General features: G+C 50.0%; 2 protein-coding genes across 5 annotated transcripts in view; one reads left to right on the top strand and one right to left on the bottom strand.

Annotated features, from left to right (window-relative positions):
• The window catches only part of LOC308595546 (uncharacterized protein), a 124,358-nt gene that overhangs the window by 23,324 nt on the left and 74,186 nt on the right, over positions 1-26,848 (top strand). The gene's annotated exons all lie outside the window — the stretch shown is intronic.
• Positions 13,564-19,118, bottom strand: LOC308595612 (uncharacterized protein). Its single transcript, XM_081210061.1, has 2 exons — positions 18,983-19,118; positions 13,564-15,953 (listed from the first exon to the last, which is right to left on the bottom strand). The coding sequence occupies exon 2, from the start codon at positions 15,824-15,826 to the stop codon at positions 13,919-13,921; it is 1,908 nt and encodes a 635-aa protein (XP_081066187.1). The 5' UTR covers positions 15,827-15,953; positions 18,983-19,118; the 3' UTR covers positions 13,564-13,918.

Below are 26,848 nucleotides of genomic sequence, written 5' to 3' on the forward strand. Positions count from 1 at the left end.
AGCCAATCTCACTTCCCATCAAAGAATGCATACCGGGAAGAAACCATATCAGTGCTTGGAATGTGGAAAGAGCTTCATTAAAAGGGCCAATCTCTATTCCCATCAAAGAACTCACAGAGATCAGAAACCATATCAATGTTTTGAATGTGAAAAGAGATTCCGTAAAAACATCCATCTCATGACCCATCAAAGAATTCATACAGGGGAGAAACCATATCAGTGTTCAGAGTGTAGAAGGAGTTTCAGAAAGAGCTCCAATCTCACGGCCCATCAAATAATCCATACAGGGGAGAAACCGCATCAGTGCATAGAATGTGGAAAGAGCTTCTGTAAGAGGTCCAATCTTATGGCCCATCAAAGAATCCACACTGGGGAGAAACCATATCAGTGTCTGAAATGTGGAAAGAGCTTCACTTGGAAGAAAAGTCTCACTTCCCATCAAGGAATTCACAGTGAGAAGAAAATATATCAGTGCTTGAAATGTGGAAAGAGCTTTAACAGAAGCCAAGCCTTCCATCAACACCAGAGAATTCACCATGGAGAGGAACACCATCAATGCCAAGAGTGTGGAAAGAGCTTCAGTCGGAAGGAAAGCTTCATGGCTCATAAAAGAATTCATTCGGTGGAGAAGCCATATCAGTGCTTGGAATGTAGAAAGAGATTCAGTGAGAACATCCATCTTACAGATCATCAGATGATTCATAAAGGGGAGAAACCATATCAGTGCTCAGAATGTACAAGGGGCTTCAGAAAGAGCTCTAATCTCAAGGCCCATCAAAGAATTCACACAGGGGAGAAACCCTATCAGTGCTTGGAATGTGGGAAGAGCTTCACCCGGAAGGAAAGTCTCACTTCCCATCAAAGAACTCACAGCGGGGAGAAACCATATCAGTGCTTGGAATGTGGAAAGGGGTACAGTAAGAGGGCAAGTCTCACTTCCCATCAAAGAATCCACATTGGGGAGAAACCACACAAGTCCTTGGATTGTGGAAAGAGCTTCAGTCAAAACGCCCATCTCATGGGCCATCAAGCAAGTCACAGCAGGGAGGAACCATAGTAATAACTGTGTACAAATTTAATTTTAGGATGATTTAATGAGGAGGATGAGGATTACAATAGTAGTAGTAGTAGTAGTAGTAGTAGTAGTAGTAGTTGCTGTTGTGATTTTATTTGCGATTTTATTTGTTGTTATTGCGATTTTATTTGCACCTGCCCATTCTACTGGGTTCCCACAGCCACTCTGGTCGGCTTCCAAAATATAAAAAAGTAATAAAACATCAAACATTAAAAAGCTTCCATATACAGGTCTCCTTTCAGATGTATACTGAAAGTGATAGAGGTTTTTTATTTCCTTGACATCTGATGGGAGAGCGTTCAACAGGGTGGGTGCTAATATCAGCAAAGCCCACAGCCTGGTTCCCTACAACATCACTTCTCGCAGGGAGGGAACCGCCAGAAGACCCTTGGAGCTGGACCTCAGTGTCTGGGCTGAACGATGTGGGTGGAGAAGCTTCTTCAGGTCTACTCAGTGAGGCCATTTAGGCTTGTGCTTGGAAATGTACTGGGAACCAGCGAAGATCCTTTAAGACCAGTACTATGTGGTCCCGGCGGCTGCTCTCAGTCCCCAGTCTAGCTGCAACATTCTGGATTAGTTGCAGTTTATGGGTCACCTTCAAAGGGAGCCCCATGTAGAGTGCATTGCAGTAGTCCAAGCGAGAGATAACCAGAGCATGCACCACTCTGGCAAGACAGTCTGCGGGCAGGGAGGGTCTTATCCTGCGTACCAGATGGAGCTGGCAGACAGCTGCCCTGGACACAGAATAGGCCTGTGCCTCCATGGACAGCTGTGAATCTGTCCTTCAAAAACAGTGGTCCTTTACTTTGGCAACCTAGCAAAAAGGTAGGCCTTGTTTCTCAAGACCATGGAGTGCACACTCACTGCCCAATATTCCTTTTTTGACATTTATTTCTGATTCGCTTATCATGCCAACATTGGAGTGTCAGGCTGATGGGAACTGAGTCACAGAGGTTTCCTGGCCACTGGCATTACCATGGATTTGGCTGAGGCTGAACGCAGCTGCCTCCTGAAGACATCAAGTATGGTCATGGAATCATACAACTGTAGAGTTGAAGGGGACTCTGAGTCGGATCTAGTCCAGCTGCCTGCAGTGCAGGAGTCTCAACTAAAGGGTCCATGACAGGAGCAGGATAGGCTCCAACTCCTGGCAAGGGAAGAAGCAGTTGAAGGGGCTCAGACCTGATGCTGTCAAGAGGAATCTTCATGGCAATTGATGTAAATGCAATATTTAGAATTATATTAACTTTTTCCATAAAGGAAAGGCTTTGGGACTATTTGCAGGCACAGCTCATGCATTCTGACCTGTGTCACATATCAAAGAAACTGCAGCTCTTTCTATATTCGGGTGCCCTTCACATTGTAAAACTGTCACAGAGGATGCAATGAAATGTGAGAGGTGTTTCTGGGCCCAATTAGTACTAGTGTTGAAAGCCCTGACTCAATTGGGATCATAGTAATTGGAAAAAATTGTTTGTTTGTTTCATAGAATGGTAGAGTTGGAAAGGACACTAGAGGTCCTCTAGTCTAACCCCCTGCAGTGCAGGCATCTCAGCTGAAGCATTCCTGGCAGGTGGCCTCCAACCTCTGCTTAAAAACCTCCGAGGAAGAAGAGTCCACCACTGTCCAAGGGAGTCCATTCCACTGTCGAACAGCTCTTCCCCTCAGAAGTTCTCATCCAGTATTTTCCTCTCTCTTCCTGGGCCACAGCCTTCCACAGGAAGGAGTGGTGGAAAGACCACCCATGCCCCAAGGCTCTCCAGCTTCCTGCCCAGAGTCTCCTGGTCCCTTGCTATATGTTGAAGGTCGTGTGTGGCAGTCTTGGTTGTACCCACATGAATATGAAGGAAGGGGTAGTGGTCAGTGGGCTTTTTATAAGACTTGGCAACTTCTCTGTCACATCTGGAATCTTTGCACCTGGAAGACAGGACACCTCCAGGGACATCCTGTTAGCTCTGCACCCTGCTGAATGTGTCCCCCTCAGCAGAGAGTCACTTACCACCATCACGAGTCTCTTCCTCCTCTGCGGAGGGGCAAGAATTGTTCTCTACACAACCTCCCCCAACTCCCTTGGTGTGTTCTGAGGTCTGCAACTGCTGCATTTGCTTCTCTGGCCCACAATCAGCACAACTTGCACAATGATCTCTGTGGCTTTCGTATACATTGCTTAATTTCCTACATGAACACTGACATATAACTGAACATGGGGGGAGAAGGGGATTTTGTGTGCATTTCTGTGTTAAAACCACGACTCCCCAAAAATCACAAGTCCCCACCACAGCCTCTTAACTGAGGCCAAGACAATGACCCAGGCACCACACACACACAACAGCAAAGAAGCTCAGAAAAGAAAACTGTAGCAATAGGTGGTTACCATGTATCGTACTGTTTCCTCCGACTATCCAGTATAGAATCAAATAATCTCCAAAATTCAACTGTTTGACCCATTTCCTTGGTTCCAATGTCTAATGACTCCTCTGGAAGAGGGGAATCCAGAGCTCCCCCTGCCTCCATAATCCCTGAGACACACAGTCACGTACACAGCACCCCTACCTTGAGGGAAACTATGGACACCCCAGCTGATGGGTTTGCTGAGGTCAGGTGTTCCCCAAGCCCATCCTCAGGAAGGCTGGAGGGCATAGATAGTTTTATTGTTCTTTGGGTGTCGGGTACTAAAGGTGGACAGCATAACGCTGGTGGTCAACAAAAGAGGTTGAAAGACCGTCTCAAGGGAAATTTTTTAAAATGTAGTATAAACACCAACAATTGGGAAAGACTGGCCTGCGAGTGCTCCAATCGTAGAACAGCCTTGACCAAAGGTGTCCTGGGCTTTGAAGACACTCGAACTCAGGACGCAAGGGAGAAACGCGCTAAGAGGAAGGCATATTTGGCAAATTCTCATTGTGGTCAACTCCCGCCCGGAAACCAATGTCCCCACTGTGGAAGGACGTGTGGATCCAGAATTGGCCTCCACAGTTACTTACGGACTCATTGTTCAAACCGTGTTTATGGAAGACAATCTTACTCGGCTATGAGGGATCGCCAAAGAAGAAGAGCTCCAAATTGCTTGACTGGAGCGTCCTTCTTTTACTGACAGCAGACACCCGCGGGGAACTACACCCAGAGGAGTTGGACTACTCGTCTCTCACCCCGGAATTTTTCCCTTATCGTCTGTAATAGAAATGCGTGATGAGTTCTTGGCTTTTAACGACTGTTTCATTGAAAAGTTTGGATTGTGATTTTGGTCACAATCATGAGAATAAGGTTTAAACCTAAAAACAAACAAACCCAAAACAATATTAACAGCAGCAGCAGTAACCTAACCACTAACACCGCCCCCCCGCTCTGTGCTGTTCGGTCCCTGCGCCCCCGGGACTCGCCATCTTTCGCTCGGTCCAGCCCGTTGCTGAGCCAGCTCAACTGGGGACCCTTAGGACCCCCATCGCCTTTCCTGAGCAGGAGCTCCATTTTCATCCGAGGGGGGCCTGTCCCTCCCACTGACTTCTTCCCTTCTTCCTCTTCCTCTTCTTTTTGGGGAGACGCGGCGGAGGAACCTGTTTCGTGGCCGGGAAACAAAGCTGTTCTGCTTCTGGCCGAGGTAATGAACGACGCGCACCGCCAGCCAGGAGGATCCAACGGTAAAAGGCGATTCCTGCCTCGCTGGGGGTTGGACTAGATGGCCGCGGGGGTCCCTGCCAACTCTGCAATGCTGTGGCAACAGCTCTGGGTCTCCGTGCGGCGCACGCGGCGCCTGCGAGCTCCTGCTTTCAGAGGGAGGGGAGAGAGGTGTGCGCCCGGCTCGCCAAGGGTTAAATGCATGGAGCCACCTTCCCCAAGAGGACAGGGAAAAGGGGGGGGGGTCCTCCTTGGAAAAAGCCCCTCCCTCCCTGCCGGGGGGGGGGGCAACAATCGACCCTCTGCAATTGCTTCCTCGTGGTGCCTCCGGGGACCCGGTGAGTCTCCCGTCTCCCTCTCCCGACAGACCCCATTGGGAGAAGGGGGTCCCAGGGCTGCAGGGGGTGCATGGAGGGCTGTTCTGCTCATGTGGGGGGGGACAACGACCCCCAAGCCAAGGAGCGGAGGGTCCTGCCAGGGAGAGGCGAGATTGCAGGAGGGCGGCATCTCTGCGCTTCTTTTGCACAGATGCAGGCTGCTTTAGGGGGAGGATCTTTGGGTCAAGGGAGAGAGGAATGCATGGGAATAAACCCATCTCAGATTCACATTTATTAACTGAGGTTGTTGTTGTTGTTTAGTCGTTTAGTCTTGTCCGACTCTTTGTGACCCCCTGGACCAGAGCACGCCAGGCCCTCCTGTCTTCCACTGCCTCCCTCATGCTGGTAGCTTCGAGAACACTGTCCCACCATCTCGTCCTCTGTCGTCCCCTTCTCCTTGTGTCCTCCATCTTTCCCAACATCAGGGTCTTTTCCAGGGAGTCTTCTCTTCTCATGAGGTGGCCAAAGTCTTGGAGCCTCAGCTTCAGGATCTGTCCTTCCAGTGAGCACTCAGGGATGATTTCCTTCAGAATGGAGAGGTTGGATCTTCTTGCAGTCCATGGGACTCTCAAGAGTCTCCTCCAGCACAAAACTAAGGTTGTAGCAGCCCGGAAACATTCAGACATGAAATGTCCGCTAAAACCTAAACCTAGGCTATGCAAGAAAGGAAGACTGACTCTTGGAAGGTGGAGGGCAGAGAAGATAAAGCACTTCTTCATGCAGCACAGAGTTAAACTTGTGGAACTCCCTCCCACAAGAGGCAGGGAGGCCACCAACTGAGATGGCTTGAAGAGAGGACCAGACAAGTCCGTGGAGGAGGAGGGGGAGAGAGCGATGGGGGGGCTCCTCGCCATGACGGCTGTTCTCTGCCTCTCCAGTCGGAGGCAGAGAAAAGAGAGCATTTCTTAATGAAGCGCCAGTTGAGCTCATGCAGGAAGCAAGAATGGCCCCTGTAGGACTAAAACTCCCATAGTTACATAAATCTTTATTCTTTATTTAGAGAAAACCTGTCTGAGACTCCAGCTTACTAAATATCCCCTCACAAAGGTCCCCTGGAGGACACACTGGGCTAAATGTTTAAGGGGAAAGGAAAAGAAACCTTCAAGTAAAGGGTTGTTCAGTGAGGTTGGGGCAATTTATCTAAGTGAGGGTAGGTGGTGAGAGGGAAAAGGTGTTGGTGCGCCCGTCGCCTCAAGGTGCAGTTCTGTGGGGAGGAAATCCCCCCAGCTTAGGAACTGCTGAAAGGATGTTCTTTCTTGGACCAGCCCACACCCCAAACTCTGAGAGAGGTGCTGAAATGACCAAGAGGGCCTTGTCTGCCATCTGGAACACCCAAGAGGATCTGCAGATACAGAGGTGGCTTTCCAGATCTTTGGGGGCTGAGGTGAAGCCCTCATGGGAGTATCATCTCATCTGATGCAGAGCAGGGAGTACAATGGCCACTCCTCTCTGTGGCTGGCAAAGTGGACAGAGCTGGGCATGGGCACTCCTAGCCACTACCTGAACCCAAGCAAGCATGTTGGATCTAAGAGAACCCCAAGTATCCATGACTAGGGGAGGGGGTTAAGCTATGTTACACCGTCATCATCATCATCAGTTACCCAGACTTCACCCTAAGTTCCCTGGGCAGATGACAACATTGAAACAAAGTATTAAAAGCAGTTTAAAACAATTTACCGTATTTTTCGCCCCATAGGACGCACTTTATCCCCTCCAAAAATGAAGGGGAAATGTGTGTGCATCCTATGGGGTGAATGCAGGCTTTCGCTGAAGCCTGGGGAGTGAGAGGCATCGGTGCGCACCGACCCCTCTCGCTCTCCAGGCTTCAGGAAGCTATCCGCAAGCCTTTCAAGCCCGGGGGAGTTCCCGCGGGCTCGCAAGGCTTGCGGGCAGCAGCCTGCATCCCGAAGCACGGGGAGCCCTCCAGAGGACGTCCCGTGCTTCGGGCGAGTGTCCGCAAGCCCCCCCGCCTGGCGGAAGGTCCTGCCAGGCGCGCGAGTCTTGGGACGGCAGCCTGCATCCCGAAGCACGGGGTGCCCTCCGGAAGACGCCCTGTGCTTCGGGAAGGTGTCCGCAAGCCTCCCGCGCCCGGTGGGAGGTCCTGCCGGGCGCGCGAGGCTTGCAGGCAGCAGCCTGTTCTGGGGGCTGGGGTTGGGGGAAGCTTGGGCTTCCCCCGCGCCAGCCCCGCGCCTGGGGGGGGAATATATATTTTTTCTTTATTCCCCCCCAAAAAAACAGGTGCATCTTATGGGGCGGTGCGTCCTATGGGGCGAAAAATACGGTACCATAACAAAAATACTATGAGTAATATTTGCTTGCTTTTGAGCATTGTCTTTTGACCCCAACCACATATACTTTGGTCTCACCCACTTGGCCCTCAGGGGGTTGGCCAGTCAAGTGTATGGCCCTTGAAATAGAGAAAAAGGGACCCCCCACACCAGTAGAGTGTCTGGAGAATGTTGGAGGTTTCAATGGCTAGAAACTGAGTCAGAAGCAGGGAATAAATGTGCCCTGAAGTGGACTTCCGGTCGGCGCCAGTGTTAATGGCGGTCCTCTTTCCGAGGAACATGAGTGGCTCAGCGGAACATCTCAGCTTTCGTGTGCCTTTCTGGCTTCAGCCACTGGTGGCAAAGATGGTAGAGTCGGCTGCAAACCTCTCGGGGTCCTTTGGCCTCTTGGAAGCAGAACTGCCTCAATTGCTGGCTCTGCACCTCTGAGCGGAGAGTGTCCTCCTCACCCAGGATCTTCCAAGTCTTCCCAGAAATCAGCAAACTCGTGTTAGAAACTCCACTAGATTGTCTCCTTCGCTCTCGGGAATCAGTCTTAATTTCAGATTTCTTTCCTTTCTCTGTAAGTCCCACAAAGCCAGAGTTGTATCATGTTCGTAGACTTTTTTAGCAATCGGTTGCAAATTCTGTTGAGTCTCTCCAGCAATGGTTCTGGCTTCCTCTGCAATCTTACGTGTTGCAGAATTTTCTTGAACGAGCTTGTTTATAGATTCTGTATTTAAGTCCAATCTTGCTGTTAGCTCTGTTAATTTCTGTGTATTTTCTGTACTCTGCTTTGTCAAGTTCTCCAAAGACTGATTTATCTTGAGAAGCGCTTGTGTCACTGACTCCATGGAAGCAGCTGTCACTTTTTCTTGTCCTATTGTTCCTGTAGGAGTTGCGCCAGTGATTGAGCCTCTTTTTGTTGTTGTTGTTGCTGGTATTGTTGCTGCTTGGCCTTAGCTCTTGTGGTTATCTCTTCCGCTGAGCCACTCATGTCCCTCTAAGAGTGTAAACTCTCTAGAAGCTCTGCTTGCCCCATGTTGCAGGAATTTATGTATAGGTTAGGGGGGGTGTTGCCCCTCCAGCAGATATCATGCACATGCAGCCCACTACCAAAATCAACACCATCACTTTTGTGACTTTTGTGATTTGTCCCCACAAAACACTTCATCAAAGTGTCGATTCAAAGGGCCTTTGCTGCATACCAAATGCATGAATTCGCTGATAAATGTACCTATGTACTGGCTCACTGGGGAAACTTCAGAAATTCATCTAGACCCGTGAGCTCAGCTCCTCAGCAGCCCCTCTGCCTGAGGGATAATCCCTGGCATCCTGATACCTGAGGGCCAGACAGGTACCCATTCCAGAAATAACAAACCCAGATGAAGACAAAAGGGTGTGATGAACTTGGCTGGGAAACAGGGAAATGTAAATATCTCTTTTGTTCCACTTGATGGGTGTTTGGTGGAGGGCAAGGGGAACTATGGGGCAGGGTCCAGGATGCTCAGATTACTGCCCCCAGATCTCCCCTTTCATGACGTAACCATGATGTATGAGTGATGTAGTTGGGGGGGGGCATAACATGGGGATTGGGTGGTGTTGTGGTCTAAACCACAGAGCCTAGGGCTTGCTGATCAGAAGGTCGGCGGTTAGAATCCCCACAACAGGGTGAGCTCCCGTTGCTCGGTCCCTGCTCCTGCCAACCTAGCAGTTCAAAATCACGTCAGAGTGCAAGTAGATAAATAGGTACTGCTCCGCCGGGAAGGTAAACGTCGTTTCCGTGCACTGCTCTGGTTCGCCAGAAGCGGCTTAATCATGGTGGCCACAAGACCCAGAAGCTGTACGCTGGCTCCCTCAGCCAGTAAAGCGAGATGAGTGCCACAACCCCAGAGTTGTCTGCAACTGGACCTAGTGGTCAGGGGTCCCTTTTCCTTTAACATGGGGATTAGCAGCTAAAAAAAGTTTGGGTTCTCTTTGGTTGAGGGCTTCCATCTTGTTCCACCTGGGGGCAGGTGGGAGTCCTGTTGCAACAGTTTTCAATCAAGACCAAGCCAACTGGCTGCTCTTTTGCTCTGCTCTTCCTGGCTGGTCTCCTTGTTTCTTGTCCAAGGAAGCCCTCAGATTTCTCCATTAACACCCCTCAGTTCTTTGTGATAGTCCAGAATTACAAAGCTATTTCATGGGGTAGAGTCCACATGGCAGAAGGCGACGCAAAACTCATTGCAGCACAGACCCTTTTTCTGATAGCACAAGCTGGGGAGGTGGGGTTGTGGCCTCCCAGAAGTACCGTATTTTTCACTCTATAGGACGCACCAGACCATAGGAGGGGGAGAACAGGGGGGGGAATCTCCCCCTCTCTGTGCAGCGCCCCTTCAGCGAAGCGGGAGGAGAAATGGAAGGGGCTCTGTGAAGCGACTCTCCAGCGAAGCGAAGCCTGGAGAGCAAGAGGGATCAATGTGCACTGACCCCTCTCGCTCTCCAGCCTTCAGGCATCTATCCACGAGCCTTCGGAGTGCAGCAGGAACTCCTGCTGTGCTCCGAAGGCTTGCGGATAGCTGCCTGAAGCCCCCGGAGTGCAGCGGGAGTTCACGCTGCGCTCCAGGGGCTTCAGCGAAAGCAATGTGAAGCCTCCGGAGCACGGGGGGAGCTCTCCCTCTGCGCTTCGGAGGCTTCGCGTTGCTATCACTGAAGCCAAGGAACCTGCATTCGCTCCATAAGACGCACACACATTCCCCCTTAGTTTTTGAAGGGGAAAAAGTGCGTTTTATAGAGCGAAAAATACGGTAATACCAAATCCCCTCCATGGTCTGGAGCCAAAGTCAAGACCGTGAGCCTGAGCATTCCCCTACACTGTACGGACAAGCATGACACAACCCTAAAACCCCAGACCTCTCTCTTTTGAGAAATCTACTGTTAAATGCATGCTTCCATGAAATACCATTATTTCATGAATGAACTCTGCATTTTCTGTGAATGGGCAACCACTGACCAATCAGGATTGTTAGATTTTGGCAGCCAGCCAATCAGATGTTGCAAAACAGTGGCCTCTGGTGTTTGGAGGGCGCAATGGGCAGGGCACCACTGCAATGCTTAGGCAGGGAAGGCAGCTCAGCCTTTGGCAGGTTGATTGAGCGCCTCCTGCTGGGCAGACAATGGAAGGAGCTTCATAAAATGTCTCCATTCTGGTATTGGTTACCCAGAAGTGGTACAATGTATCTTTTGAACTTGGCTGAAGGGGGAAACATACAAAATCTTCAGAAATTCACATAAAACCATGCCTCAACCACTTGGTTCCATTCCAATGGCATTTTCCTCCCACTGGGAAGGTGGATCTTCGGCACAGCCCTCCTCCATAATCCCACCGGCTTATGGTCACATACACCTCACCCCTTCCCTGGAGGAAACAGAGTAAGGAACAGGAGGGGCAACAATGAACCAGGCAGAAATCCATTGGTGGAGGGAACTGGAACCAGGTACTCTCAAAGCCCAAACTCAGGAAAGTCCGAAGGTAGGGAGAAGTGTAAAAGGTTTTATTCTTCTTTGGGAAGTGGATACTTAGGAGGTGATTGACAGGAAATAGGGGTGATTGACAGTGGTGGGTGAGGGTCTCATGCTACCCCATGACCACCACTCCCTATTTATGGCATATTTGTGATGTAACGATGAGGCTGTTCAAAAATGTATTATGGGAAAGGGGGAGAGAGGTCTTAAAAGTTCACGCAACCCCATTCCTACTCCAGTGTGGTGTAGTGGTTAAGAGCAGTGGACTTGTAATCTGGGGAACTGGGTTCGTGTCTCTGCTCCTCCACCTGCAGCTGCTGGGTGACCTTGGGCCAGTCACACTTCTCTGAAGTCTCTCAGCCCCACTCACCTCACAGAGTGTTTGTTGTGGGGGAGGAAGGGAAAGGAGAATGTGAGCCGCTTTGAGACTCCTTCGAGTAGTGATAAAGCGGGATATCAAATCCAAACTCTTCTTCTAATTCTTCTTTGTGTGTTTGAATCTTGTTGCAACAAATAAAGACCAGGTCTACTGACCACTGTTTTGCAACTTTCACTTGGCTGGAGACTCCTTCTTTTGCTGACTGGAGGGACCCCCAGGGAGTGGCACCCTGACGAGCTGGGCAGCGAGAAAATCCACATGCCAGTTCCCCCCCCCCTTATAAACTCTTTTCCACCTGAGCTTCATCTCCTTACCTAAAAGCCTGACACCCGCAATGTGACAGGATTGCGACTCCTTACCTCAGCAAACAAAATAGCTCTCCCCAGATGCGGAGGCTCAGGAAAGCTTCAGGGAGCTCAACCCCCCCCCCAAAAAAAAGCAAAAAGGTCAACAACTTTGGTCAATCCAATGGGTAGATCATTGCCTGGTTTTTTAATAGTTGGAGTAGATAGCAGTCTCTTGGAAGTTGGATATGCCTGCTCTAGGAGACCCGGGGAGAGGGGAGCTGGTTGCAGCAGGAGGGGGAGTCTCCCTGGATGCTTCAGCAGCCGGCCTCCTCAGGGTCTCCTGGCCCCCTCCTCTCCCCTCTCTGAGCCTAAACTGCTCTCTGCCCCAGCCTCTTCCTGCTCACCAAACCCTGTTTCCTCCTCAGCTTGCAACACCTCCCCTCCCGTTCTGCTCCCTTTTCTCCCTCTTTCTGCTCACTGCCATCCCACCACAAGTCCCCAGGATCTCAGACTTCTTCCCTTTTAGGTCCCCCAACTGGTGCCTCCCCCCCCGGCACCCAGCTGTTCCATGACAGCAAAAGCAGAAACAACAGTAAAATCAGTATGATAGCAGTATGAACTGTGGGCCTCTGGTAGGAAAACTCCCTAGCAGCATGACTGAATAAAAACTTCTGGAACTATGGAAAAATACTACCTTCCCCAAACCCCAGAATAAGGAGGAGCTCTGGGGTTGCCCCATGGGGTTCAAGAGTGAAGAGGGGCCCCCCAGGAGACTTCCCTGGTCCCTGCAGCCCCTCCGTTCCCCTCTTGCAATTAGGCTTGGGGGGAAATCACCCATTAACTTACAGTATTATCAGTTTTCTTCAGAATGCTTAGGAGGCAGGGATGAAGCTCTGGTGAAGAAGCAGTGCTTGGAGATCATGCAGTGGGGGGGGGATGACAGAGTTTGGTGCAAAAACCGTCTTGCATGCTTGAGTAGAGCAACTCCAGGGCATGAGCCAAGTAGCAGCAGGGTAGGGGCCACGTGCAGAGCAAGTCCCACACTGAGGTCAGAAACACACAGAGAGGCAGCAGGACTTCTTCAGTAATAGTTTACTGAGCTTTCAAAGCATACAGTTCTCACTGGGTCCCCAGTGAGGCACAAATCCAGTTTCAGCAATATTAAAATACAGCACACAGGATATCTAAGTCAGGCACACAAACCGGCAGAAGGGAGCAAGGGAGGAAAGAGGCTGGAAGGACACAGGGCAAAGGATGTGTGTCTTTTGCTTCCTGTCATCTGGGAGGGAAGTCAGCAACTCGGCATCTGCAGGGGCTTCACGAAGAAAAGCTTTCTGCCAGCTGCTTCCAGGCAGATGAGCATCCCAGAAATCCAGATTCACCAACTCCCCCTCACTATCAAAAGGTACCTTACATCTAAAATTATACTCACTAGAGTGAGACGTTACCTTCATTATTTCATTACTATACAGTTTTACATATAAACACCAGAACTTCAAATACACGACATGCTTTTAAGATGGATTTTCTGCTGAGTTGAGTTCATTGCTGTGAAGAAGGGTAAACTCTGAAAGGAACACGTTCCTCACTCCATACATCTAAATGGGTTCTCCCCTCTGAGTCCTTAGATGTTCCTCAAACACTCCATTATAACTAAAGCACTTTCTGCAATCTTTCCCTTTAAACAGCTTCTCCTCTTTGAGGGTTGATGGGTTTGTAGGGTGTTGTCAGGGAACTGCCATCAGTGCTGGAGGGAGAGAGAGAGCTCCAGAGGGATCGAAGAGAGCGTCATGGGATTGGGAGAGGCAGCCCATCTTCTGGGGAAGGGAATAAGCTCAGCTCCAGTGGAGAAGGGGGGCAGATGGGGGAATCTGAGAGGGAGTCACATGACTCCTTGCCTGGGACCAGTGGGGGGAGGAAGGGTCCTCCGCTGCCTATGCCTTCCTTGCGCAGTAGGCTTCTGAGCAGGGAAAGTAGGAGGCGAATGGGCGTGAAAGAACTTCTTTGCTGGAAGAAGTTCAAGAAACGCCCACTGACGGATTCTGCCAGCGATTGAGACAGCCAAGGGGGAGTGGCTGTCCGGACAGAAAAGGTTCACTTAGGCAACCCAGCCAAGTGTGGGCACCGGCTTACGCACGAGAAACCCCTTGAACCACTACAGGTGTCAACTGTTAAAGTTCTTCCTGTCCACGAGTCTGTTGATGTAGGACTTCCACTAGGACTGAACCTCAATATACTTTCCTGACGTTTATATGGTTTGTCTCTTGTGGGAGTTTGTTGATGTAAATCAAGGATTCCACTCTGACTGAAGCTCCTTCCACACACCATGCATTTATATGGTTTCTTCCCTGTGTGTCTGCTGATGTTTTCTAAGATTTCCACTTTGACTGAAGCATTTTCTGTACACCACACCTTTAAATGGTTTCCCCCTTGCCTGTGTGAGTCCGTTGATGTGTTCTAAGGGTAGATGTGTAACTGAACCTCTTTCCGCACTCCATGCATTTAAATGGTTTCTCCTTTGTGTGAGTCCGTTGGTGTAATTTAAGGCTTCCATTCTGATTGAAGCTCTTTCCACATTCCAAACATTTAAATGGTTTCTCCCCTGTGTGAATCAGCTGATGTGTTCTAAGGGTAGATGTGTAACTGAAGCTCTTTCCACACTCCATACATTTAAATGGTTTCCCCTCGCCTGTGTGAGTCCGTTGATGTGATCTAAGGGTAGGATTGCAACTGAAGCTCTTTCCACACTCCATACATTTAAATGGTTTCTCCCCTGTATGAGTCCGTTGATGTATTCTAAGATTTCCAATCTGCCTGAAGCTCTTTCCACACTCCATACATTTAAATGGTTTCTCCCCTGTGTGAGTCAGTTGATGTTTTCTAAGGTGTGCACTCTGACTGAAGTCCTTTCCACACTCCATGCATTTAAATGGTTTCTTCCCTGTGTGAATCAGTTGATGTTTTCTAAGGTTTGTATTGAACCTGAAGTCCTTTCCACACTCCATACATTTAAATGGTTTCTCCCCTGTGTGAATATTTTGATGTTTCGTAAGGCTTCCACGATCACTAAAGCTTGTTCCGCACACCATGCATTTAAATGGTTTTTCCCCTGTATGCGTCCGTTTGTGCATTCTAAGGCTTCCACTCTCACCAAAGCTCTTTCCACACTCCATACATTTAAATGGTTTCTCCCCTGTATGCGTCCGTTGATGTATTCTAAGGCTTCCAATCCGACTGAAGCTCTTTGCACACTCCATACATTCATGTGGTTTCTCCCCTGTGTGAGTCCGTTGATGTAATCTAAGGCTTGCACTGAAACTGAAGCACTTCCCACACTCCACACATTTATATGGTTTCTCCCCTGTGTGAGTCCGCTGATGTGATCTAAAGCTTGCATCATAAGTGAAGCACTTCCCGCACTGCACACATTTAAACGGTTTCTCCCCTGTGTGAGTTCGTTGATGTATACTTAGAGCTCCACCCTGACTGAAGCTCTTTCCACACTCCATACATTTAAATGGTTTCTCCCCTAAATGCCTCTGTTGATGTTTATTGAGGTTTCCAATTTGACTGAAGGCCATCCCACATTCCATACATGTAAATAGTTTCTCCCCTGTGTGAGTCCGTTGATGTATTCTAAGTGTATCTCTTCGACGGAAGCTCTTTCCACACTCCATACATTTAAAAGGTTTCTCCCTTTTGTGAGTCCGTTCGTGTAATTTAAGGTGTCCCCTCTGACTGAAGTTCTTCCCACACTCCATACATTCATATGGTTTTTCACCTGTATGAGTCCGTTGGTGTAATTTAAGGTTTCCATTCTGTCTGAAGCTCTTCCCACACTCCTTGCAGTCATATGGTTTTTCATCCATGTGAGTCCGTTCGTGTAATTTAAGGCTTCCACTCTGATTGAAGCTCTTCCCACACTCCATACATTCATATGGTTTTTCACCCGTGTGAGTCCGTTCGTGTAATTTAAGGTTTCCATTCTGACTGAAGTTCTTTCCGCACTCCATGCATTTAAATGGTTTCTCCCCAGTGTGAGTCCGTTGATGTTTTCTAAGGCTTCCACTATCACTAAAGCTCTTTCCACACTCCAGACATTCATATGGTTTTTCACCCGTGTGAGTCCGTTCGTGTAATTTTAGTTGTCTACTCTGACTGAAGTTCTTCCCACACTTCCTGCATTTGAATCCTTTCTTGCCCATGTGAGTCCGCTGATGTGTTCTAAGTTTTCCACTGTCAGTTAAACTCTTTCCACTCTCCATACCTTTAATTGGTTTCTTCCCCGTTTCAGTCCGTTGATGTGAACTATGTGTGCTCATTCAGTGAAGCATATTCCACATTTCACACATTTCAATGGCTATTCCTAATAAAACCAAAGGTGCCCCATCCTCCAGAATTCTGACGTTCTTCTCCATCACCATCTTCAGAGTGGGAGGAAAGGAAATCCTGTTTGGGTTTCAGGGGAGAGAGTGCAGGAAAAAAGGCACATCAAACTCCATTAGCAACTTTTCTTATTTCAACATCTCCTACATTCTTCCACATCCTACCCATGTTCCCAATTTTTAGGAAATGAAAATGCAATGATGTCAAATGATAGTAATGCATCAGCAACCTTTCATAATCCTCAAGCATCATTAATAAAGCAGCATGATCTTGGAATACCGTTGTCCTGTGAGACTGCCTTTCAAATTAAGTGGTTCCCTCCGTTAGCACCTCAAGATCTTCATAAATCACCTGCATAGTCCCTCTGGCCTCAGGAGGTCCATATGGACTCAATCTGAATTTGACCAGACACATGTTAGAGCTCAACATTGAAGGTTAACAACAGGAAGATTTAAAGGAACTATTGGAAAGACTATTCAAGGCAGCAGAGATATGAGATGATCAGAGCCCCCCGAACTTGAAACATGGGAAGTCCCAACAAAAAAAATATAATTTAGGCAGAATATTTGGACTATTTGATATGTATTTGTATAATTTGGAACATTCAATGTGATTTGATTGGATTGTTAAAATGGGAAACTTAATAAAAATGATTTTAAAAAAGAGCTCAACATTGAGTCTACCAAGTGTCAATAGGGATGGCAAAGACGACCTTCTTCACCACCTCTACTGCATCTGCAGAAAACAGCAGCAGGAGACTCTTTCAGGTGGTTCACAATTTAACGGAACCACTTGCTCCATTGGGGCCAGGTAAGGCCCCCAAGATCTCCTGCAATGATTTTGCAAAGTTTTTTTGCAGATAAAGTCACTCAGATTCAGAAGGAGGTAGACTCCACCATGGAAGCAAGGCCAGGGTGGGAGAGTGCTGGAGTCCTGCCTAGTCAAGCTGTGTGGGATCAATTCCAATCTGTTACCCCCAAGGATGTGGACAGGCTTCTTGGACGAGTGAAACCAACCACTTGTCTCCTTGATCCTTGCCCATCCTGGCTCATAAAAGTGATCCGGGAAGGTCTGGGCGATGGGCTCTGTGGGGTGGTGAATGCTTCCCTCTGTGAGGGAGTCTTCCAAGACCAGCTGAGAGAGGCGGTTATTAAAAAGTTTCTTAAAAAAACATCTTTAGATGCAGCCGATATGGCCAACTATCACTCAGTTTCAAATCTTCCACTCTTGGGCAAGGTGATTAAGCGATTGTTTGCTGAACAACTCCAGGCACGCCTGGAGGATGCAGATGATTTCAATTCATGTGAATGATACTCAGCTCTACCTCTCTTTTAAATTGGAACCAGTGTAGGCAGTGAATGTCCTGTTTGGGTGCCTGAAGGTGTTTGGAGGATGGATGGTGGCTAACAGATTGAGGTTGAACCCTGACAAGACAGAAGTACTGTCCCTGGGGGACAAGGGTGGGCACGTGGGGGGATCCCTGGTCCTGATGGCGTAACTGTGGCCCTGAAGGACCAGGTGCACAACCTATGAGTCATTTTGGACTCACAGCTGTCCATGGAGGCACAGGTCAATTCTGTGTCCACCAGCTCCATCTGGTACGCAGCATGAGACCCTACCTGCCCGCAGACTGTCTCGCCAGAGTGGTGCATGCTCTTTTTATTTCCTGCTTAGACTACTGCAACACGCTCTTTGAAGGTGATTCGGAAATTTCAACTACAGTGGTGCCCCGCAAGACGAATGCCTCGCAAGACGAAAAACCCGCTAGACGAAAGGATTTTCCGTTTTTCGATGCGCTTTGCAAGATGAATTTCCCTATGGGCTTGCTTTGCAAGACGAAAACGTCTTGTGAGTCTTGCGATTTTTTTCGCTCCCCCCCTTTTTCTAAGCCGCTAAGCCACTAATAGCCTTTTAGCTGCTAAGCCGCTAAGCCTTTAATAGCCGCTAATAGCGCTAATCCGCTAAGCGGGTTGCTTCGCAAGACGAAAAAAACGCTAGACGAAGAGACTTGCGGAACGGATTATTTTCGTCTTGCGAGGCACCACTGTAATCCGGAATGCAGCAGCTAGACTAGTGACTGGTAGTTGTCACTGGTCCTGAAAGACCTACATTGCCTCCCAGTACATTTCCAAGCAGAATTCAAAGTGTTGGTGCTGACCATTAAAGCCCTAAAGGACCTCAGCCCAGTATACCTGAAGGATCGTTTCCACCCCCATCATCCAGCCCAGACACTGAGGTCCAGCTCCGTGGGCTCTCTGGCGGTTCCCTCCCTGTGAGAAGCAAAGTTACAGGGAACCAGGCAGAGGGCCTTCTTGGTATCGGAGCCAGCCCTGTGGAACACCCTCCCATCAGATGTCAATATAAATAAACTATCTGACTTTTAGAAGACGTCTGAAGGCAGCCCTGTTTAGGGAAGTTTTTAATCTTTAATGTTTTATTTTGTTTTTAATGTTCTGTTGGGAGCCACCCAGAGTGGCTGGGGAAACCCAGCCAGATGGGCAGGCTATTATAAATTATTATTATGTCATTATTTTGGGATTCCCAGGCCTTCATCTCTTCCAGGGACTGTGGTCTGGGTCAGTCAGAGAACTAGTGACAAGGCTTGGTGCTTGGGGTCAGCTGAATGGGTGCTCAGGGAAGCTCCTGTTCTTGGAGATGGACCTCTGTCTACGTGCCTCACATTGCATGGAGAGAGCAGGAGAAGCAGAAGGAACGCAGCTGGCACATGGGAATCCCAGGCGGAAACACCCACCCCAATGGTTCTTTATAATGATGATGTGCTGCCTGATCCTGTGCTTGTCTTCTGACAGAGGACTGTCCTAATCTGGCACTGAAAAGCAGGATATTCAAGGCAAGGAGATAACTGTAGTTAATGGAAACTTCATCCTTGAATATATAGTATTGATTCATTAATGGCCTGAAGTTGTGTTATTTCTGGAGACATGACTTTCTTCCTCTTCTGTCTCAAATATCATAATTATATGATGTCATGGGCTGTTAGGGGAGCGGTAGTACCTTTGGTGGGGGTCACGTCTTGCACCTTATGGGGTAATCTATCCACCATTGGTTCTCACCCTGCACTCAGCTCTCACCTGTGGCTTCTAGAAGCTGTCAGCATGCAACAGGGGCCACAATCCCAGGAATGGCTCACCGGCCAGCAAAACCAGGTGAGGATAGCTGATGGGTCTCAAATCCTTGGTGGGTTGGGGAATTCTGCTGCAGGTGAAGGCAGGCCCTGGTGGATGGAGAGGATGAGAACAACAGTGAATCCCACAGTCCAGAAGGCAGATTCTGCCCATTCTGCAGAGGAAAGTGAAGGGCAGATGGGATCGTCAACCGGGGAAGGAAGCCCATCGAGAAGGAAAACTCTGGTCCTAAACCTTCACTGCCTCGTGAGTTATGTTCAGGAGAAGAAAAGGCTATGGAGGGAAACCCACACAAATCCAGAGTGGAGTCTCTAAGACAGTTGGATGGTGTCCTGCACACCTTCTTCATTCAACTCCTGCAGCCAAGCTGGTGCCAAACCTACTGCTCTGCTTTCCTTGGGACCATATCAGCCAGGCTGAGAAGGGGGTCTGGTAGTCTGGGCAGCCCAGAACCCCCAAACACACTGCCCAGACTTCCATCCAGTGGCCCCTTCAAAGCTTTTAAAAGTATTGCAGCTGAAGCTGTTGTGGGCTGCAGGACCAAGAAAGGTCCTGCCACCATTATCCTTCCAATCGTGATTCAAGCCACATAATGAGATTGAAACTGCCCTGGTTGATGATCCATGATGGGTTAGAGGCCGAGGGGGAAGCTATTTCCTGGTTCTGCTGGATCTCAGCGGCTTTGGAGACCTCTGACCATTGTATCCCTCTGGACCCTTTAGGGGAGCTTGGGCCCTGTTATACGGTGGTTCCCCTCCTTCCTCCTGGGCCGTGTCCAGAAAGCGGTGTTGGGGGATGAGTGTTCAGACCCCTGTGTGCTCCCCTATGCTTTTTAATATCTATATGAAGCTGCTGGGAGAGATCATCAGGGGGTTTGGCTTGGGTGTTCACCAGTATGTGGATGATACCCAGTTTTAAATTGGAACCAGTGAAGGCGGTGAATGCCCTGTGTGGCTGTCTGGAGATGATTGGAGGATGGATGGCAGCTATCAGATTGAGGTTGAATCTTGACAAGACAGAAGTACTGCCCCTTGGTGACGGGGACAGACAGGTGTGGGCGACTCCCTGGTCCTTGATTTTGAACTCACAGCTGTTCATGGAGGTCATTTCTATGTCCAGTGCAGCTGTCTACCAGCTCCATCTGGTGCGCAGGCTGAGACCTTCCCTGTCCGCTGACTGTTTTGCCAGAGTAGTCCATGCTCTGGTTATCTCCTGGTTAGACTACTGCCATGTGCTATACATGGGGCTACCTTTGAAGGTGACTCAGAAGCTGCAACTAATCCAGAATGTGGACCTAAACTAGTGACTGGTAGTAGCCGCTGAGACCACATATCACTGGTCCTAAAGGATCTTCCTTGGCTCCCAGTGTATTTCTTAGCACAATTCAAACTGTTGGTTCTGACCTTTAATGTGTCATGGTCTTCTGCTGGTTCCCTCACTGTGAGAAGCGAAGTTCCAGGGAACCAGGCAGATGGCCTCCTGCCCCATGGAACGCCCTCCCTTCAGAGGTCAAGGAAATGAGCAGCTATCTGACATTTAGAAGGCAGCTGAAGGCAGCTCTGTATCGGGAGGTTTTTTAATTTGGATGCTTTACTCTTTCTTATATGTTCTGTAAGCTGCCCAGAGTAGCTGGGGAAACCCAGCCAGATGGGCGGGGTATGAATGCAATTGTTATTATTATCTTGTGACTTTTTGTAGTTATTTTGGAATTCGTACTGCAATATTAGCTTACGAAATGTTATGGGTGGAGAAAATCACAGGGTTGCCGTAAAGTATAATCCCACCCACAAACTCTCATTCACATACAGTTTGTAAATTTGGGAAGGTCACACACCTCACCTGTGCTAATACTGGCAGTCTTTGGCCTCCACAGGCACACCCGGTATGTAGAGCCTCCAGCCACAGGCACATTCTATCATGAAAATGGGTCCTTTGACTGGGAAGATTCGTGCAATGGCTGTCATCAGATGCTGATAGGTTGTATCTCAGCTTGTCAGTCACTCTGACATTGCCTAGAAAGAATAAGAGGAACAGAAATGCTTTCGAGCCATTCCATGGACTCTGCACCCCTGTTTCTGATGACAGGTGTACATTATCCTCACCCTCAATGAACCAGGCAGTGGAAACTAAACTTAAAGATGGAAGCCCGAGAGAGAGGAAAAGGTTTCTGGCTGCTTCCTGGGTGGGATTGTGGAAACAAAAAGCCGCTTCTGAGAAGGCCTCTCCCCTCCCCTCTTCCTCTGGGGATTTCCTCTCCTCTCCAGGGGGAACAATGGTTGGACTCGGCAGAAGCGCTGTGTCTCGACAGGGCAGGGGCTTATGGGGTGGGAAGAGGATGGAGGTTGCAGGAAGGAAGGAGTGGGGGGACAGGACCCCCAACTATCCAGGGATCCCTCTCTGGTCTCCTTCCTAAGCAGGAGGGAGAGGCCAAGGTGGACCCTCCGGAGATTCCCCTTGGGTGCCACGATGGAGACGTCTCCCCCCCCACTTCCTCGGCCCCCTCCCACTCTGGGAGAAGTCTCCCCTGCATCCTGTTATAAGAATTTTAAGGTCATAAATAATGATAAAAATGTTCATAACTGTATATATAAACCACATGTCTGAAACCCCACAGAAAAGGTCTTGCACAAATTGACCTCAAATATTTCTCTGCAAGATCAAAGTGGGAAACCTCCCCATTGTCTCTTTCCTCACAAATCCTGTCTAAAGGGCACATTCCAGATATGAGCAGGATGTGAGCCTGTGACCTAGATTAAGGAATTAAGTAGTTAAAATAACAAAAGAGTGGCCAAAACCCAGATATTTCTGTTGTAGACCACCTTTTCTGTGTTGTATGTATGATGTTTCTGGGGGTGGTCTTGGACTCCAGGGTGGGCAATTAAAAATGTCTATATAAGGGCGGACACACCTTGATTCTGGGTCCTCCTCTCTCCTGCTTGTGGTGAGTGAGGACCCTGTTAACAGTTGCCATGAATCAGATTTAAACTGATTTTATAATGAAACGATTTCAGAATGTTGTCTATTTTCCTGTTGTTAGCTGTTCTGAGCCCAGCTTCGGCCAGGGAGGGCGGGATATAAATATTATTATTATTATTAAAGATCAGGCTTACTAGCTGCTTTGCTTCTCAGTATTCTCTGGTTGGTCTCTGTTAATTTTCTCCTACAGATAGAGAACCTACAAAAGGCCTCTATATGGGCTCTTGGGTAAAAAGGAGCAGTTTTTAAAAATTATATTAACCCAAAGACCCCACGTGGCTCGGCTCACCCCTCGCCGGGCGGTCCCATCTCTCCATCCGGAGGGGGCCACCAACACGCGCAAGGGAGGGGCAGGGGGGGTCTCTATCCAGGCGTCTCTCGCGCCACTTAACCTTCCTATAGCTCGCCTCTCTCCGCACGGAGCCAGTGGAAACGGGGCAAGGGGCGCTCGTGGGGACCCCCTGGGTGCGCGCCCCATGTCTGCCACTGCCAAGGTGCCTGAGGGGCCAAGGAAAGCCCCCTTCGCAGCACGCGTGCCGGGATCCAGGCCCTGCCACGGGGCCCACAGAAGGCGCTTGGGGGAGCTGGCGGGGGTCTCTGGGTCCTTTTCTCCCCTCTCCCCCCCCCGCAACCCCTTTACCTCTTTGTCCTCGCTCCCGATTCTCCTTTCCTTTCCTCCAACATCCACGGGGTGGGGGGGGGGGGTCCGAAAGCGCGCCCCCTAGAGCTATGGGGCAGAGCAGCAATCCGGAGTGGAAGCTCCACATCCGGGAAAAGCAGGCAGTTTGGGAGGGGGATACCTTCCCCCCCATTCCTGGAGCAGAAGCCGGATTGGAGGAGGAGGAGGAAGAGGAGGAGGAAGGGGTGCAGCGTATGGGGGGCGGGAATTGGGGTTGTGGGGGCGGGGTGAGAGGAGGAGGTGCCGGGAGGGGAGGGAAAGAATTGAGGGGGGGAGGAGAGGAAGGTTTCCCCCCTCCCCCCTTCCTTCTGCGATCAGGAGAGCGGGGGAGGGGCTGATCCCGGCAATCCAGCTGCAAAGTGGGGTCCCCTCCCCCACAATGTTTACATTGCAAAATCCTTCCCTCCCCCACGCCACGAAGTTAGATCCGTCCATGTTTTGGTAGACATTGAGCAGCAAGTTGGGCTCTGTGACTCCTGTGTTACGGGGAAAATGGAGCACACACACATCCCGACACCCAGATAAAATTCCTCCCTTGTGTCTCCCTCAGAGGTAGCACAATGCGGCCCGGAAGAAAGCAAGGCAGCTGTTGATCTGTTTGCAGGCAGAGCCCCCCCCCTCCATGCGAGGAGTGAAGCAGCCCAGAACTAAAGCGCGTTGCAATTTGTACACCCTCAAATAATCGCCCCCCCCGTCACAGAGAGAGCACCCCCAAAAACATCCCCGGTTGCGTCACAAAATGAGTTGTATCTGGAAATCAGATCAGACTCCAAGTTCGTGTTTTGGCAACATGACAGGTCTGTCCGTCGGGATGCCTGAGGATTCCTGCTCGCTGCCTTTTCCTGGCCAGCCTGAGAGATCATCGGAAAGGGAGGATTTCTTGACTCCAGAATCCATCATCGCAGACCCCTTTCATTCAGGCCTAGAGATCTGCTCTTTGGACCAGTCTGCTTGGATCATGTGGATCACCAATGGATCATCCATGATGTCATACCCATCTCACGGAGGGGGCGGGGGCTCAGGAAGAATATCCCGCCACGTGACTTGGGTCAGACAGGGCTGCTGTTTTGCTCTCCTTACTATTTCAGCTCAGGTTTTCCTGGCAGAAGTTCTATTTCATCAAGAAATGGGTGGATTCATTGAGGAAACGGGGCTACGTTGTAAAGAGGCAAATGTGTCTACTTTGTTACCACCCAGTGAGTTGTGTTGCAAAGGCCATTTGCAGAAAGGCTCCAATTGTATCACCTGCGGCTACATACCGGAGTTTGGGTCTTTTTGCGGAAATGTGTCTGTGTAAATGCGCTTATCCCCGTGCATTTATAATGGCAAGACATTAAATCCCATGAGATCCACAAGCACCAGAACCACAAGCCCACATAGGAGTCCAAAAGCACAGAACGAAGCAGCCCTTTATCTCTGTGTTGTTGGCTATGAAAAGCTGGATGTCCAACGACAACAACATGTACAACAAGAACAAGAACATTGTCTCTGGGCAGCTTCCAAAAGAATAGAAGAAAACATGACCCAACATGAAATATTAAAAGCTTCCCGATACGGAGCTGCTTTCAGGCGTCTATGAAGGTCGTATAATCAGTGGCGTAGTGTGGGGGGTGCAGGGGGGCCCGGCCCCACCGGGCGGAACATCTGGGGGGGGGCACGCTCGCACTCGCAGCTCTCTGCCCCTACCTGGCTCACTCACTCACTCTCACTGCAGTGCTGGCTGGGCGAATCCGATCCGAGCCGCTGGGTCGCCGCCCACTGTGGAGGGGGTGGGTGCCAGGCGTGCAGTGCGGAGATAGAGCGAGGGACTATCTGGTGGAGGGACAGTGCAGCGGCCGCCCAGCGCAGCGCTGAGCGCGGGAGAGAACCACACCAGACCAGACCAGGCAGCAGCAAGAAGAAGCTGGCAGCGGCGGCAGGTTAGGGGTTAGGGGGCGCAAATTACTTGCCTTGCCCCAGGTGCTGACAACCCACGCTACGCCGCTGCGTATAATGGTTTATCTCCTTGACATCTGGTGGGAGGGCATTCCACAGGGCAGTCACGACAACAGAAAAGGCCCCCTGTAACCCCACTTCTCGCAATGAGGGACCTGCCAGAAGGCCCTCGGAGCTGGACCTCAGTGTCCGGGCTGAGCGATGGACGTGGAGACGCTCCTTCCCTTCTACTGGGCTGAGACCATTTAGGGCTTTCAAGGTCAGTGCCAGCACTTTGAATGGTGCTCGGAAACCGACCGGGAGCCAGTGAAGATTTCTTAGGACCCGTGTTCAGGGGCCACCTGTTAGGGGGCCTTTCAGCTGCTGTCCAAAACTGAAGGTATCCCTTGCCGGAAGTAATCCATAAACCTCTCCTCCTCCGCCTTCTCGGGATGCCATTGGTGCGCGATGCTCCTGCTCTCGAGAGAGGGAGAGGCGTGAGTTGGGTGCGCTCGGCTTGCCAAGGGTTAAACAGAAACGAGCTAGATTCCTAGACAGGAAAGTAAGACGGGGGGGGCAGGGTCCTCCAGAGCGAAAGCCCAACCCCTCCCTTTCCTGCAAGAAGTCGGGCGTGTGGGGGTCCCGTTGGTTCGGCTCTGCAGAGGCTGCCTGGGGGCGCCTGCTGGGATCCGGTGAGTCTCCTCTCTCCCAGGATAGGGCCCATGGGGAGAGCGGGGGTCCCAGCGCTGCATGGCGAGAGGGGGGCAAGTCAGGGCGCGGAGGGTCGCAGGAGGGCGGCAGCTCTGCTCTTCCTTTGCATGAATGCGCTGCTGACCCCTTGGATCCAGGAGTGGGGAAATGCATGCAAATGAAACCCCATTCAGATGTATGGATCAGTCCCCTTGTATAACAGAGGTTGGTGGCGGACAGAAACATTCAGACATGAAATATACCCTGGTCCCTAAAACCTCACCTGTGCAAGGAAGGAAGGAAGGAAGGCAGAGAAGAGAAAGCGCTTCCTCTTGCAGGGCAGAGTAAACCTGTGGAACTCCCTCCCACATGAGGCAGAGGCCACTAATAAAGGTGGTATTAAAAGAGGAGGAGGCCAATCTGTGGAGGAGGAGAGGGCAATGGGCGGCTCCTCTGCTCTGTCTCCCCTATAGGAGGGAGGCCTCTGGCCTGATCCTGCAGGGCCCATTTTCTCCTCCAGTGCTCAGTTCCTCCAGATGCAAGTTTGCCCTCTGAGATTACTGTGGGTTGGACTAGATGATCCTTGGGGTGCCATCCACCTCTATAGTTCTACGATAGCACCACTGGAGGTCTCACAAACCAAGGCATTGAGAGCAGGAGAGGTCCTGCTGGAAAGGAAACAACCAGTGCAACTGTTTTAAAACAGGAATCCAATGTGTTAGTTGTGGGGGGACTCAGTGGGGAGGGGTAGTCCCATGGATGCCACCTTGATCTCCTTGGGCAAAGAGGTGGGAGAGAAATGCCATTCATAAAGAGAGGCAGCCCAGCCAATCATCTGGCTGCTGCGTTTTGGACCAGTTCCTGAGTTGCCTTCAAGGCAGTTCCACACAGAGAGCGTTGCAACCATCCCATCTGGTGTCCTCTCTGTCCCTAAAGGTCTGTGGGGTGGGGAACTAGCCTGAGCTGGACATGGGCACCTGAGCCTCAAGCGACCATGATGGACCCAGGAGTGCCCTCAAGTATTCATGACTGGGGAGGGGGAGCGTTAAGCAATGTAACATCATCATCATTACTGTTAGTTCCCTGTCTGTAATCCGAATCTCCTAGAGCAGATTACGAAATTTTTAAAAACCAATAAAACAGTTGAAAACACATTACAGTGGTACCTCAGGTTAAGAACTTAATTCCTTCCGGAGTCCGTTCTTAACCTGAAACTGTTCTTAACCTAGACACCACTTTAGCTAATGGGGCCTCCTGCTGCCGCCGTGCGATTTCTGTTCTCATCCTGAAGCAAAGTTCTTAACCCGAAGTACTATATCTGGGTTAGTAGAGTCTGTAACCTGAAGTGTCTGTAACCTGAAGCATCTGTAACCCAAGGTACCACTGTACTCTCATAGAAAGGCGAGTCCTACTTTATTTGCTTTTGAGTGCACACAGATGCACCCGTCTTGCATGCTTGAGTAAAGCAACTCCAGGGCAGGAGGAGAGTAGGGGCCACGTGTAGAGCAAGTCCCACACTGAGGTCAAAAACACACACAGAGGCAGCAGGACTT

The sequence above is a fragment of the Podarcis bocagei genome, assembly GCF_964188305.1.
Source record: "Podarcis bocagei genome assembly, chromosome: 10".
Classification (NCBI taxonomy): Eukaryota; Metazoa; Chordata; class Lepidosauria; order Squamata; family Lacertidae; genus Podarcis; species Podarcis bocagei.